This window comes from Budorcas taxicolor, chromosome 4, assembly GCF_023091745.1.
Source record: "Budorcas taxicolor isolate Tak-1 chromosome 4, Takin1.1, whole genome shotgun sequence".
Taxonomy (NCBI): Eukaryota; Metazoa; Chordata; class Mammalia; order Artiodactyla; family Bovidae; genus Budorcas; species Budorcas taxicolor.
Window position 1 is genome coordinate 61,564,696 of NC_068913.1, and position 16,421 is coordinate 61,581,116.

Here is a 16,421-nt window from a genome sequence, read left to right on the forward strand (position 1 = left end):
CCTAGACAGCATATTCAAAAGCAGAGACATTACTTTGCCAACAAAGGTCCGTCTAGTCAAGGCTATGCTTTTTCCAGTAGTCATGTATGGATGTGAGAGTTGGACTGTGAAGAAAGCTGATCAGCGAAGAATTGATGCTTTGAACTGTGGTGTTGGAGAAGACTCTTGAGAGTCCCTTGGACTGCAAGGAGATCCAACCAGTCCATTCTGAAGGAGATCAGTCCTGGGTGTTCTTTGGAAGGACTGATGCTAAAGCTGAAACTCCAGTACTTTGGCCACCTCATGCGAAGAGTTGACTCATTAGAAAAGACTGATGTTGGGAGAGATTGGGGGCAGGAGGAGAAGGGGACGACAGAGGATGAGATGGCTGGATGGCAGCACCGACTTGATGGACGTGAGTCTGAGTGAACTCCGGGAGTTGGTGATGGACAGGGAGGCCTGGCGTGCTGTGATTCATGGGGTCACAAGGAGTCGGACATGACTGAGCGACTGAACTGAACTGAGATTGACCTCAAGAAGAATGGTTGGAAATGACATTGGAGAGATGGCTGATATCTTTGGGTTTTATTCTGCGATGAGACACTTTTAAAAATTTTTGAGCAGAGAAATGAAGGATTCCTTTCAGTACAGCATAGTCAATAAGGCAGAAATAGATGATTTTCTGGAACTCTCTTGCTTTGCTGATGATCCATCGGATGTTGGCAATTTGATCTCTGGTTCCTCTGCCTTTTCTAAAACCAGCTTGAACATCTAGAAATTCATGGTTCATGTATTGTTGAATTCTGGCTTAGAGAATTTTGAGCATTACTTTGCTAGTGTGTGAGATGAGTGCAATTGTGGGGTAGTTTGAGTATTCTTTTGCAAAATAAAAAAATCCTCTACCTACTCCTTAAATGACAATAGGGGCAAGTAAGAAAGCCCTGAGAACAATTAAGAGCAGTTAGAAGGCTATACCTGGATTAGGATGTGTGCTGGATATTTTCTGTTTGCATTTCCATCTCCTTTCAATCCTTCATGGGTGTTCTGTCCCCAGAAGACTGGTTTGATTCAGTCAGCAGAAGATACTGTCTGAAACTGGAGAGCAGGAGGAGAGTGAGGAAGGTTCTTATTCTCCAGATTCACTCCCTCAGGGTCACAGGAGTTTGGCTGTTCTTCTACCATAGCTCTTCCTGGGCAACCCTCTCCAAATATCTGCTCTCTCCCGGTTCTATAACATCTCCCATCAGTCGCCCCTTTAGACTATAGTGTTAGGGTTCTGCACTGCTGCTAATCCCAAGATTTTATACTAACCCTTGTGGAGTTTCCTAAATTGTACTCATATCTTTAAACAGTCTTTTCAATATATACTCCTCAAATTACCTGATTTTAAGGAGCCACGTATATCTTGCTGGACCCTCGATGGCACAGGATAATAGTGAGGATTTTGAACTGGGGTGTTAGATAAGACTCCTGAGAGTCCCTTTGACTGCAAGGGGATCAAAGCAGTGAGTCTTAAAGGAAATCAATCCTGAAGATTCATTGGAAGAACTGATGCTGAAGATGAAACTCCAATACTTTGGCCACCTGATGGGAAGAACTGACTAATTAGAAAAGACCCTGAAGCTGGGAAAGAATGAAGGCAGGAGGAGAAGGGGATGAAAGAGGATGAGATGGTTGGATGTGTTAGTTAGTTACAATAGGAAAAAGGAGTCCAAAATGGTGGTGGCTAAAAGACAAAAAAACGGAAAAACTAGCGAAAATAGAACAAAGGAAGGTCTAAGGACAGGAGTGAGGATCTCAGGTAAAACAAATAGCCCTCCTGGCTAGCCCAATTTACATAGGGCAGGCCAAAGGGGGAGGAGACAAAGGTATAAAAAGAGAAAGGCTAGAAGGATTGAAGCCTCTCTTCTCTTGTCTTTTGGGTTGACCCACCCTCTCGCCTTGAGAGTGTACTATCCTGTTTATCTGAATAAAACTGAGCCTAACAGGGATTCCTCCCTCGCTTCATATTTTTGCTGTGGTGAGACAGAACCGAGAAAATTACACACTCCCCCAACAGAAGGCATCACCAACTCAATGGACATGAGTTTGAGCAAGCTCTGGGAGTTGGTGATAGACAGGGAAGCCTGGCATGCTGCAATCCATGGGGTTGCAAAGAGTCAGACACGACTGAGTGACTGAACTGAACTGAAATGAATAGTGAGGATGATAAGAAGTAGTTGGATTCAGGATATATTTTCACAGGATCCACTGAAAGACTAGATACAGCATGAGGTATGGAGAAGGGATCCAACTTGTTTTCCCCTACTTAGTATTATGGAGGTCTTCTTCTAAGTTAAAACATATACGTCGATTTGTTTTCAGTTAAGTCATAGAATTCCTGCATTGACAGGCACATTTTTTTAAGGACCAACATATAATAGAATTATAAATGTATACCAAGAAATGTATACCTTTAAAACTTATTTTATTATTTCCAAATTGCACTCCAAAAAGCAGTACTAATAAAGCCTTTTAACAATGTTGACTTTCACCTTCATCATCAAGAGACTTTTATCTAACTTCAAAAAAGCCTTACAATAAAAACTTTTGTTATCTTATTTGCTTTTACTTGAATGCTAGTGGTGTTACCAAGTCCAAGCTTGCTCTGTTTGCTCCACTACAGGCCAATGAATCCAAGAGACTGAGATATTGGGGCAAGGCATACGACTTTATTTCTAAAGCTGGCTGAAGAAGAAGATGGCAGACTTATGTCTCAGAGTAACCATCTTGTTGGTGTCTGGATGCCAGATTCTTCTATAGAGTCAGAGAGAGAGAGAAGATATGAGGAACTAAAGTCGAAAGGCAGCCTACAGAGGGAGAGGGAGTGGGGAAGTAAAATGAAAGAGTCTTCGGTTTTCCAAAACATCTCCAGGATTGGAAGTAGCTTGTTAATCTCTTCTTTCTGTTGTAGCTTTCACAGGTGGACAGAGTCAGATTATCTCTCCATGAACTGAACAAAGCCACTTGTATTTACAGTCAGGCTGAGGGGCAGAGTCCTCTGAGGCAGGCTGTTATGTGTGATTATAATATTATGTTTGTAGTCCTGGGGTCTGTAATGAAAGAACTAGCCCTCAAAGCATCATCTCTGGGCCCTGAGACAGTGGAAGGCATCATGGTTGTGACAATATGGATTGAAAAAATCCTCACTGATCTAAAGGTACAGCATAAATGAGTTCCCTGTGGAAAGGAGGAAATCAGCCTTTTCCTAACAGCCACAGAAATCTCCTGGATTCACTTAAGGAGGAAGAAAAGAGACCAAGTGAGAAAACTGAGAGAAGAGCCCCTAGCTCCCAAGAACTTGATCAAAGCCTTGGAAGAGAAAAAGTCTCCCCCCAAAGAGTCTGGCAGTAGCCAGGATGTTGCCCAGGTCCCCAGGAGAGTGCCCTGGGGGGCCCTGCTCCACCAGAAAGCAAGTCTGCCACTGTGGGGGGCCATGCCCCAGCCAGGACTCGCTTTCCCAGAAGGAAAACCCAGAACCCACGGAGGATGAAAGGAGTGAGGAAAAGGGGAACATGGAGGTTCTGGAAGGTTGTAAAGACTCTGGTAATGGAGCCCAGGACCACGAGGTTCCTGAGCCCTTCAGCAGCCCAGGGTCTGAAGAAGGGAACCATCTCCAAGGAGTGGCTGGACGTCACTTTTTCAAGTATCTCATAAACGTTAAGAAGGAGGTAGATGACACCTTAGTTAAAATGCACTAGGTTGAGGGCCAGAACAGGGATTTGATGAACCAGCTTTGTACTTACATACATAACCAAATTTTCGGGCTTGTTGCTAGTTAACTCCAAAATTCTCACACAGTTGGGAAAGTTCTATAAAGCAACTTGCTTTGGAGAGTGGCCTGGCAGGGTGGCAAGCTGAATTGCATCATTAGCCCACTAGTAACATTATGTGGAATAGTCTTAAGAAACTAACAAATGAGTCCATTTTTAAACACCTGACTCCTTAAAAAAAAAAAAAATTACAGGGCATTGTAGTATGGTAGTTCAAAGAAAGAATTGTGGTGATCAGCATCAACAAAATGCCATCAGTAAACTCATAAGGGATTTAAACCTGACTTAAGCTGATCACCTTTGGGGAAGGAAATGGCAACCCACTGCAGTATTCTTGCCTGGAGAATCCCATGGACAGAGGAACCTTGTGGGCTACAGTCCATGGAGTCGCAAGAGTCGGACACGACTGAGTGACTTTCACTACATAATAACAAAAGCAATGAAAACCAAGTGAAAGAAACAGTTTCAACATAAAGTCAGAATTGACTTCTCTACAACAGTGATAGTGAGCATATTTTCATGATAGTTGGCCAGTGTTTGATGAGGAATAGAATGACCCATAGGTTCAAAATACTTCCCCACAAAATACTTACAACAAAGAAAAAAGAACTTCACATTGAGGAAATCTGACACCACCTTCATTAAGTGATCAAAGTGAATATCATCAGTAATGGGACAGATTAATGTTAAGGACAACCTCATGAGATATAATGAGAAAACAACATCACTTCTGTGATATTACCACCAAAGATAGGTAATCTGAATCTAATCTAGTCATCATCTTCAAATCCTAAAAGATGCTGCTGTGAAGGTGCTGCACTCAATACACCAGCAAATTTGGAAAACGCAGCAGTGGCCACAGGACTGGAAAAGGTCAGTTTTCATTCCAATCCCAAAAAAGGCAATGCCAACGAATCTTCAAAAAACCACACAATTGCACTCATCGCACATGCTAGCAAAGTAATGCTCAAAATTCTCCAAATCAGGATTCAACAGTATGTGAACTGTGAACTTTCAGATATTCTAGCTGGATTTAGAAAAGACAGAGGAACCAGAGAATAATTTGCCAACATCTGTGGGATTATTGAAAAAGCAAGAGAGTTTCAAAAAACATCGACTTCTCCTTTATCAACTATGCCAAAGCCTTTGACTGTGCAGATCACAATAAACTGTGGAAAATTCTGAAAGAGATGGGACTATCAGACCACCTGACCTGCCTCTTGAGAAACCTGTATGCAGGTCAAGAAGCAACAGTCAGAATTGGACATGGAAAAACAGAGTGGTTCCAAATAGGAAAAGTAGTATGTCAAGGCTGTATATAGTCACCCTGATTATTTAACTTATATGCAGAGAACATCATGAGAAACGCTGGGCTGGATAAAGCACAAGCTGGAATCAAGATTTCTGGGAGAAATATCAATAACCTCAGATATGCAGATGACACCACCCTTATGGCAGAAAGCGAGGAAGAACTAAAGAGCTTCCTGATGAAAGTGAAAGAGGAGAGTGAAAAAGTTGGCTTAAAACTCAACATTCAGCAAACTAAGATCATGGCATCCAGTCCCATCAGTTCATGGTAAATAGATGGGGCAACAATGGAAACAGTGGCAGACTTTATTTTGGGGGCTCTAAAATCACTGCAGATGGTGACTGCAGCCATGAAATTAAAAGACACTTGCTCCTTGGAAGAAAAGTTATGACCAATGTAGACAGCTTATTAAAAAGCAGAGGCATTACTTTGCCAACAAAGGTCTGTCTAGTCAAAGCTATGGTTTTTCCAGTAGTCATGTATGGATGTGAGAGTTGGACTATAAAGAAAGCTGAGCACCGAAGAATTGATCCTTTTGAACTGTGGTGTTGGAGAAGACTCTTGAGAGTCCCTTGGACTGCAAGGAGATCCAACCAGTCCATCCTAAAGGAGATCAGTCCTGATTATTCATTGGAAGGACTGATGCTGAAGCTGAAACTCCAATACTTTGGCCACCTGATGTGAAGAACTGACTCATGGGAAAAGACCCTGAATCTGGGAAAGATTGAGGGCAGGAGAAGGGGACGACAGAGGATGAAATGATTGGATGGCATCACCGACTTGATGGATATGAGTTTGAGTAAATTCCAGGAGTTGGTGATGAACAAGAAAGTCTGGCATGCTGCAGACCATGGGGTCACAAGAGTCGGACATGACTGAGTTGACTGAACTGAACTAAATCATGAGACAAATCTAAACTGAGGGGCAAACTACAAAAAAATTCTTGTTTGTGCTAAGTTCATGGAAGGCAAGGAAAGATTGAAGAACTGCTCCAGAGTGGAAGTGACTGAGGAAATATGATAATTAAATGGGATGTGTGGATTAGATTGTAATGAATAAATCAACATTAATTTCCTGATTTTGTATTAAGGTTGTAGAATGACTTATAGGAGACAAAAGTCTTACTTGTGGGAAATTCACACTAAAATATTAGGAAGATGGGGCATCAGGTCAGCAACTTATCCTGAAATGGTTCAGAAAAAGAAGCTATTTGTGTTCTATTTATAACTTTTGAGAATGCTTGAGATTATTAAAACAACACAAAATAAGTTTTCACATCAGTAATCCTCATAAGCACTTCTCTTTCCTTGGTACCCAATGGACACCACACATGCAAACTTGGGCCAGAGAGGATAAAATTAATTTGCTTTCTCTTTCCTAGTTTTTTTTTTTTAATTTTTGGTTGATATAGGTTTCAGCCATTATAAATCATACAGCATAGAATTTGGAGAAATACTCCATCACACCATTTACAAGTTAGAAGAATAAAAGTTTCCCTGAACTAATCAAAGGTTGTCATTGAAAGGGAAGATCAGTAAGATACTTTTCCTCATATGCTCCAGCCTTTTCAGGATTTAAGACGTAGGGAATTTTCCTGGAATCTTGTGTTAAAGATATTCAAATACTATGCAAATTGCAGTGATTAAAAAATAATAATAGGTCACCTAAATCTCTATCCTCTATAAAAACGACTGTGTATTTTACAAATTATTTGCAAGAATCAACAAAATCTGGGTTCAAAAATTAGTTGCAGCTACTATATGGTTGTGAGAGCTGGACTGTAAAGAAGGCAGAACAGCAAAGAATTGATGCCTTTGAACAGTGATGCTGGAGAAGAGTTCTCAAAATCCCTTGGACAGCAAGGAGATCAAACCAGTCAATCTTAAAGGAGATCAACCCTGATTATTCACTGGAAGGACTGATGCTGAAGCTGAAGCTCCAGTATTTTGGTTATCTGATACAAACAGACAACTCATTGCAAAAGTCCCTGATTCTGGGAAAGATTGAGGGCAGAAGGAGAAGAGGGCATCAGAGGATAAGAGGGCTGGAGAGCATCACCGATGCAATGAGCATGAACTTGGGCAATCTCTGGGAGACAGTGAGGGACCCGGAGTCCATGGTGTGGCAGAGTCAGACACGACTGGGCAACTGAACAACAACAACAACTGTTCTTGAAATAAAGCATGAAAATCTCTATGACCTAAGCCAAAATATTTGCTTTTAGTATTATTTTTGCTCTTATAGCTAAAGAGATATATTTTAATATCTTTTCAGTCTACTTCCCACAGGAAGTTACTCTGAAATATCCCTTTTAATTAAAAAAAAAAAAAAAACCTGAGAATCCAGCACAGTTTCAAAAGCCATATAACACTGTTATTATTTCATTTTGTTTTTTTTTCTCAACCCCACCCCTTTTTAAAAGTAAGCTTCAGACTCAAGTAACAAAGCTTTGAAAAGCAGATGCAAGTTGCTACTTTTGGCTGCCATCTAGTGTTAAAGAACATGTTTGGCTTTTCCTTTTGAAAAATTTTGTACATAGTATTTTCAAAATGACAGAAGTTAAAAGCTAATCCTATAATTAAAATTTTTTAAATAAAAGTTAAATATATTAAGGTATATAACATGAAATTTGATATACATATACATAGTGAAATGATTACTATAATCGAGCTAGTATTAATAGCATAGTTATCATGTTTTGTGTGTGACAAGTACACCTGAAATTTATACTCAGCATATTTCCACTGTTTAATACAGTATTAAGTATAGTCATCATACCTGTACCTTGGAACTCTAAACTTATTCATACTCACATAACTGCAAATATGTACCCTCTGACCAATATTTCTATTTTCCCCACCATCCTAGTCCCTGTAAACGTACACACATATAAGTATATGTATATGATACATCTTTATCCATTCATATGTTGATGGACACTAAGGTTGTTTTATATCTTGGCTGTCACTGAATAATGCTGCAATGAGCATGGGAGTACAAATACCTCTTTAAGATCTTGTTTTCAGTTTCTTTAGATATTAAAAATCAGTAATTAGATTGCTGCATCCAATAGTTCCATTTTCATTTTTGAGGAATCTGCATTCTATTTCCCATAGTGGATATGTCAATTTACAATCCCTTCAACAATGCACAAGAGTTCTTTTTTTCTTGACATCCTTAACATTTGTTATTCTTTTTTTATGAAAGCCATTCTAACAATGTGCTGCTGCTGCTGCTGCTAAGTCGCTTCAGTCGTGTCTGACTCTGTGCAACCCCGTAGACGGCAGCCCACCAGGCTCCCCCGTCCCTGGGATTCTCCAGGCAAGAACACTGGAGTGGGTTGCCATTTCCTTCTCCAATGCATGAAAGTGAAAAGTGAAAGTGAACAATGTGAGGCAATATTTAATTATGGTTTTGGTTGCATTTCCCTGATAATTAGTGATGCTGAGAATTTTTCATATACTTGTTAGTCATTTGTATGTCTCCTTTGGAAAAATGTCTATTCACTTCGTCTATCCATTTTTTAATTGAATTGTTTGAGTTTTTGCTATTGAGCTGTGTGAGTACTTTGTTTTGGATATTAACCCCTTATTAGATATATGTAAATATATGCAAATATTTTCTTCATCCTGAAACTTCTCATCTTATTGCTGGTTTCTTTCTCAGTACAGAAGCTTTCTGGTTTTGATGAAGTCCCACTTATTTATTTTTGTTTTTATTGCCTTTGCCTTTGGTGACAAATCCAAAAAAATCTTTGCCAAGACCTCTCTCAAGCATCTTGCTCCTTATGTTTTCTTCTAGATGTTTTACAGTTTCAGATCTTGAATCCGTCTTTATTTCATTTTGAGTTTATTTTTGCATATGTACAATATAGGCGTCCCGTTTCATGCTTTTGCATTTGGTTTTTTCAGTTTTCCCAATAACATTTATTGAGGAGACTATTCTTTCTCCATTGTATATTCTTGGCACCTTGTCATAAAGTAATTGACTATATATGCACTGGTTTATTTGGGGGCTCTTCATTCTCCTCCATTGATCTATGCGTCTGTTTTTACATCCTTATTACAAAGGGCATACTTTTTGATTGCTATTTCTTTTACAATGTGTCTCATGTTGAAGCCTCCATCATGTACAGTTTGACACTGGGGCCCAACTTCTATCTCTGGAAGTTCCATTTGACATGTATATCCCTTCGGAAAATAGAACTTGCTCATTTTCCTGAGTTTTATTTTGGTAAATGCCTGGCATTCTGGTTCTGTCACAGAAATGGAACGATGGTCAGCCATGCCCAAGACCAAAATCCTTCTCAGGTTCCCTGGCCAAGGCCCGGTTTCTGGTATCTGTAGATGCTCTTTGGCCTTCTGAGATTTTGCAGCTTTACTCAAGTGAATTCATCATTGCCATGCCCCTTTACCATAAGGTTTTTTTGCTGTTTTCAAAGTGCTTTAGTCAGCTACTGTTCCAAGCTGGGGGCTTCCCTCATAGCTCAGCTGGAAAAGTAACCACCTGCAATGCAGGAAATCCCAGTTCAATTCCTGGGTCAGGAAGATATGCTGGAGAAGGAATAGGTAACCCACTCCAGTATTCTTGAGCTTCTCTTGTGGCTCAGCTAGTAAAGAATCTGCCGGCAATGCCAGAGACCTGGGTTCAGTCCCTGGGTTGGGAAGATCCCCTGGAGAAGGAAAAGGCTACCCATTCCAGTAAACTGGCCTGGAGAATCCCATGGACTCTATAGTCCATAGGGTCACAAATAGTGGGACACGACTGAGCAACTTTCACTTTCACTTTTCATTCCAAGCAAAGTTTCCTTGTTCCCGTCAGCCCCAGTAGGTATGAGAGTCCTTGGTCTATGCCTTATTTCATTAGAGGTTGAGTGGGCAAAATCTACCAAATCTAAGAAATGACAGTTTTGCAAACATTCACCTCATTGACCTCACACCCTCAAGAGCTGCTAATTGAAGAGGTTTTACCTGGGAGAAATATCAATACCCTCAGATATGCAGATGACACCACCCTTATGGCAGAAAGTGAAGAGGAACTAAAGAGCCTCTTGATGAAAGTGAAAGTGGAGAGTGAAAAAGTTGGCTTAAAGCTCAACATTCAGAAAACTAAGATCATGGCATCTGGTCCCATCACTTCATGGCAAATAGATGGGGAAACAGTGGAAACAGTGTCAGATTTTATTTTTGGGGCTCCAAAATCACTGCAGATGGTGACTGCAGCCATGAAATTAAAAGACGCTTAATCCTTGGAAGGAAAGTTATGACCAAACTAGACAGCATATTCAAAAGCAGAGACATTACTTTGCCAACAAAGGTCCGTCTAGTCAAGGCTGTGGTTTTTCCAGTGGTCATGTATAGATGCGAGAGTTGGACTGTGAAGAAAGCTGAGTGCCGAAGAATTGATGCTTTTGAACTGTGGTGTTGGAGAAGACTTTTGAGAGTCCCTTGGACTGCAAGGAAATCCAACCAGTCCATCCTAAAGGAGCTCAGTCCTGGGTGTTCTTTGGAAGGACTGATGCTAAAGCTGAAACTCCAGTACTTTGGTCACCTCATGCCAAAAGTTAACTCATTGGAAAAGACCCTGATGCTGGGAGGGATTGGGGACAGGAGAAGGGGACGACAGAGGATGAGATGGCTGGATGGCATCACCGACTTGATTGACATGAGTTTGAGTGAACTCCGGGAGTTGGTGATGGACAGGGAGGCCTGGCGTGCTGCAGTTCATGGGGTCGCAAAGAGTCGGACACAACTGAGCAACTGAACTGAACTGAACTGCCTTCCGAAGAACTGCCATATTAATCTTGGACTGCAGCTTTAATGGCAGTCCCACTCAGATGGATTTGAGAAAGATTTGAAGATTTTCAGCACTTTTTGAATCAATTCAAACAAAATTCATTTCATTAAAAAAAAAATTACCATTATCCATGGGTTCAAAATCTTAGATACTGATCATGAGCCAATCTGGAAGTTATGCAGTTCAGGGAAATGCCTTTGTCATATCAAAACGGAAGAAATACATATATATTCTTTTTGTATTCTCCTGGAAATTGTATTTACTTTTTTAATCACTACAGTAATAAAAAAAAATAATTTAGAATTGAATCACTCTGCACTTCCCTGGTGGTCCAGTGCTTAAGTCTGTGTTTCTACTGAAGAGGGCATGGATTTGATCCCTGGTCCCCCTGGTTCTCTCAGTCAAGTCCAACTCTTTACAATATTGTGAACTGTAATCTGCCAGGCTCCTCTGTCCATGGGATTTTCCAGGCAAGAATACGGGAGTGGGTTGCCATTTCCTTCTCCAGGGGATCTTCCTGACCCAGAGATCAAACCTGGGTCTCCTGCATTGCAGGCAAGCTCTTTACCATCTGAGCCACCAGGAAAGGTCTTCCTCTGGTTGGGGAAATTCCACATGCCACTTGATGTAGGAAGAAAAACACAATTGAATAACACTGAGGTTATTTCCAAAATATAGGAGTATTTTTCTAGTTCATAATGGCATAATTGGCAATGCTCCCTTTTAAACTTCGGCTTCCCTGGTGGCTCAGAGGTCAAAGCGTCTGCCTGCAATCCAGGAGACCTGGGTTCGATCCCTGAGTTGGGAAGATCCCCTGGAGAAGGAAATGGCAACCCACTCCAGTATTCTTGCCTGGAGAATCCCATGCACAGAGGAGCGTGGTGGGCTACAGTCCACGGGGTCACAAAAAGTCAGACACGACTAAACGACTTCACTTTCACTTTCCTTTTAAACTGATGCTATTTGTGGTAGTTCAGTTCAGTTCAGTTCAATTCAGTCGCTCAGTCGTGTCCGACTCTTTGCGACCCCGTGAATCACAGCACGCCAGGCCTCCCTGTCCATCACCAACTCCCATAGTTCACTCAGACTCATGTCCATCGAGTCAGTGATGCCATCCAGCCATCTCGTCCTCTGTCGTCCCCTTCTCCTCCTGCCCCCAATCCCTCCCAGCATCAAAGTCTTTTCCAATGAGTCAACTCTTTGCATGAGGTGGCCAAAGTACTGGATTTCAGCTTTAGCATCATTCCTTCCAAAGAAATCCCAGGGCTGATCTCCTTCAGAATGGACTCGTTGGGTCTCCTTGCAGTCCAAGGGACTCTCAAAAGTCTTCTCCAACACCACAGTTCAAAAGCATCAATTCTTTGGCGCTCAGCCTATTCTTGCAGACCCAATGTCTTAATTTTATTGCAAATATTTAGCAGTACTTTTACCATTCTAAAATAAAATTCACCGATAATACAACCCATAATACAATCCATATATATATATATGTAACCCATATATATATATATATATATATATATATATATATATATATATATATAATGTTCTAAGTGTAACATAAATGAGCAATGAAAGAGAAAGTTATTTGCAATAAAAGATACGTATTTCAGTGTGTAAATGCTCAGACATGATCTCAAAGGAGACAAATTAGGCAGTCTGATGTTGGCACCTGTATTTAATATCTACCTGAATACAACTACAAATGTTGTTTATAGGTGTGTGTGTTGTATATTAATGTCATAGATGGTATTTCCATTGACAATATGATTTTCCAAAAGTATGAACAACTCTTGGTAAAGTTCTGAGGAAAACAGAATAAAATCTTTCCTCAATATCCATGGTAGCTATGCTTCTGGAAATTTTGAAAAATTAACCTCATACCATACCACAAATACTATGTGTTTATGTGAAGTGAATAAAACCTAAGTAACTGCTCCAATTATTATGATCATGTGTTTTATTTCATGAATGTCTTGAAGAACAATCTAGTACTGAGTAAGACCTGATAATTTTCTTTTTAATATTTCTTTCTTTGGCTGTATTGGGTCTTCGTTGTGGTATGTGGAATCTATCTTGGGCCCCCTGCATTGGGAGCATGGCATCTTAGCCACTGGACAATCAGGGTAGTCTTCACGGACTGGATAATTTTTAATTGTGTGCAAGGCAAGGTGTGCAAGGCTGCACACCTTTATAATTTTTAATTGAGTGCAAGGCTAGCCTCTAATCCCAGTCATCAAATGCCAGTAGTACTCTTTTATAATTGTGATATCCAGAAGTAGCCTGAGAGGCCAATGTCACTCCTACTCCTGCATGAGATTCACTTTCAAAGCAGTTAGAGACAAAGAACCGACAAACTGAAATTTTTGTTTATTTTGTAAATATTAATGAATAAGACATTTTATATATTGCATTTCTATATTTGGGATAGCATTTCTTATAGGCCCATAAAACAGGCTCTTTATTATAATATATGATAATACAGAAAAAAGCATAATTGCCTGACCTCAACATACTTAAAGACTGAAAGAAACTATAATATTAATACAATCTACAAGCTAACAAGACATTATGATAGTAAGACTTGGATATGCAAGGAGAGAAACAATGTAATTCTCATAAATAATTTTTTAATTTTTTAAATAATTATAACTTAGAAAGAAAAAAAAAGATGGATAAGAGAAAATGTAAAACAGGAAAAAAATTTGAGTAAGTCATCTGTGCAGTATGTTGTCACTTTTCTTCCTCAAAATTAATTTCTATGACTCAGCAATTTCAGTGATCATAAACCTCACAAGGATATCTCTTATTCATTTGGTGAATTTGTGAATGCAGAGGGTATAACAAATAAAGAAAAATCTTTAAATCCTAAACATTTACCTTGCTGGGAGAAGAAAAAAATTACTTTAATTCACTCATTTCTTCTCTTCCTACCCAGAATCACTTCAGATTTTGAAGGATCAAATAGGAAACAGGATCAGTTCTTTGCTAAGTGGCAAGACTGTGAAACTTTGAGGGAAATAGTAGAAATGTGAGCATGAGGGGAAAAATCCATAGTCGTATGTTTCAATTTAGCAGTCTAATCTCATAGTCTAGCTTAATGGTTTTTCTATGTATTTCTCAGAAGTTCTTTTTTTTAGGATATTGTTTTCATTTATTTAAAGACGCATAACTAAGGGAGGAAGGGAACTCTAAAATTTCAGTATAACTTTCTGTCTCCAAGGAAAATCGAAATTGTGGCCCAAGACAACTAGAAATCCTTCAAAAAACAGAAAGGGGGGAGATTTAATCACTTCTCTTGGGAACTAATTTTTATGCCTAGCAGCATATTGGTCAGGGTTATTCTCTAAGTTACAGTTTCACCATTATTTAGATATATTCAGTAAGTTTTTAAATGATTTTTGGAGATATTGAGGAAAGTGATCTCATTCTTACAACTTATCTTTCAAAAGACAAATCTAGGTACCTTGTTTAGTCACAAAGAGTTCTGTTTCTCTTGATGTCTAGGTTAGTGACTTCTCATCAGAGTTTTGATAATCTAAAAAAGTTTTTTTGTTTTTTTTTAATACTATTCTCCCCCCTCATCTGTGTGTGTGTGTGTGTGTGTGTGTGTGTGTGTGTGTGTGTGTGTGTGAGGGTTTGAGTTGAATGGTCATCTCATCTGGTTAGCCAAGTGAAGTTTGTTGTCTTTGATGTAGAATCATGACTAGGATTAATTTACCTAAGTTTTGGAGAAGGCAATGGCACCCCACTCCAGTACTCTTGCCTGGAAAATCCCATGGACGGAGGAGCCTGGTAGGCCGCAGTCCATGGGGTCGTGAAGAGTCGGACACAACTGAGCGACTTCACTTTGACTTTTCACTTTCATGCATTGGAGAAGGAAATGGCAACCTACTCCAGTATTCTTGCCTAGAGAATCCCAGGGATGGGGGAGCCTGGTGGGCTGCCGTCTATGGGGTCGCACAGAGTCAGACATGACTGAAGCGACTTAGCAGCAGCAGCAGCAAAGGGAATGAAAAGAATTAGAGGGCTGAGTCCAGTTCAAAACCTAAGGAAAGGCCATGTTTCAAACTGAGGAAATTAAAATAAGGTAAAACTCAGAAACCACTGGACCCATAGTACCTGGATGGGCCAAGTAGACATTTTATATTGGAAAATAATGCAGTATTGCAACTCCAGGTAGATTGAACATCACTAGTCTGTGTATATGTATCATTGAGAGATGATAAGAATTAAACAAAGGCTGAAATGAATGCTCTGACATTTTACAGTCCTTTTGTTTGGTTGCATCAAGACATGGTTTTAATCGAGTAATGAAATAGCCATTCCTGTTTTTACTGTCAATATTAAGGAGGTAATGTTGAATACTGTAGTCTGTGGCTAATGGCATAGAAGACAATTCCATAGGTCAATTATCTTTTGCCGAAACCAGTGGCTTCCCCCAAGAACAAAAAGCAGCAAATCAAAGCAGCTAATCGCTGTTATACTCAAGAAGATTTCATTATAAAATGCAACATTGTAGTTACAGTCTCTTGAGTTTGCCACAGTGTACAGGTAATAAATCCGAAAGCACTGGTAGGGAAGGAAGCAAATAAGGATGACTCCTATAAAAAGCAGATTTTTCAACTGAGCCCAGAACTCTTGATGGGACAGTAAGGAGTGTCCGAGCTTCCGTGCCATCAACACAATGATGATGATCTGGAGGACCAAGAGAATCACTGCGATGACTATGACAATAGCGACTATCATATAATTGATGACTTGCACATATGCATGAGTAAGTTCCTTGTGGAATTTGAAACAGTGGTGGCTGTCGTAGCCCTCACGAATTCCATACTGAGAAACAACCAGGGGTACCACAATGATAATCACCAGTAGCCACACGGCAGTACTGGCAGCCACAGCATGTAGTTTTCTGTAGAATTCCACTTTGTCCTTGTGCTTGAAGAAAATGAGGAACCTGATGACTAGAATCACCATGTAGAACAGGAATGTGAGGTACATGTGGATGTGCAGCATGGCACTCACAAATCTGCAGAAGGACAACCCAAATGTCCAAGTGTGCTTGATGAGGTAGGTCAAGCGAAAAGGCACTGTGAGCAGAAAAACACTGTGGACCACCACCAGGTTAATGACTGCTGTGGTGGTCACAGACCGGGTGTTCATTTTCACAAGCAGGAACAAAATGGAGATGATGCCCATCAGCCCTCCAATAAGCACTACAAAGTAGAGCCTGGTTAAATGGGGTGTCAATATAGGGTCATTGCAGGTGGAAGTATTGTGGGCAGCCATGCTTCAGAAGTCACCTGGAAGAGATAAAGCACCCGTGTAACTAACAAGCTTCCAGAATTTCGTTCATATTTTGTTTCCATTAAACTGGCAGGGTGACTTTGTCATTTTTCTGTTTACATGATGTAAACCTTATATGCCTTAAGAATGAGAACTATTGTCATATGCATTTCTGGGGACTCTACACTGAAAACACAGTAAGTTATTGATTCTTGACCTTTAATAGGTTAAAGACC

At 40.1% G+C, this 16,421-nt stretch overlaps 1 protein-coding gene across 1 annotated transcript; it reads right to left on the reverse strand.

Moving 5' to 3' along the window:
* Positions 1-15,276: 15,276 nt before the first annotated feature.
* LOC128047072 (probable G-protein coupled receptor 141) lies at positions 15,277-16,188 on the reverse strand. Its single transcript, XM_052639266.1, has one exon. The coding sequence runs from the start codon at positions 16,186-16,188 to the stop codon at positions 15,277-15,279; it is 912 nt and encodes a 303-aa protein (XP_052495226.1).
* Positions 16,189-16,421: the final 233 nt, after the last annotated feature.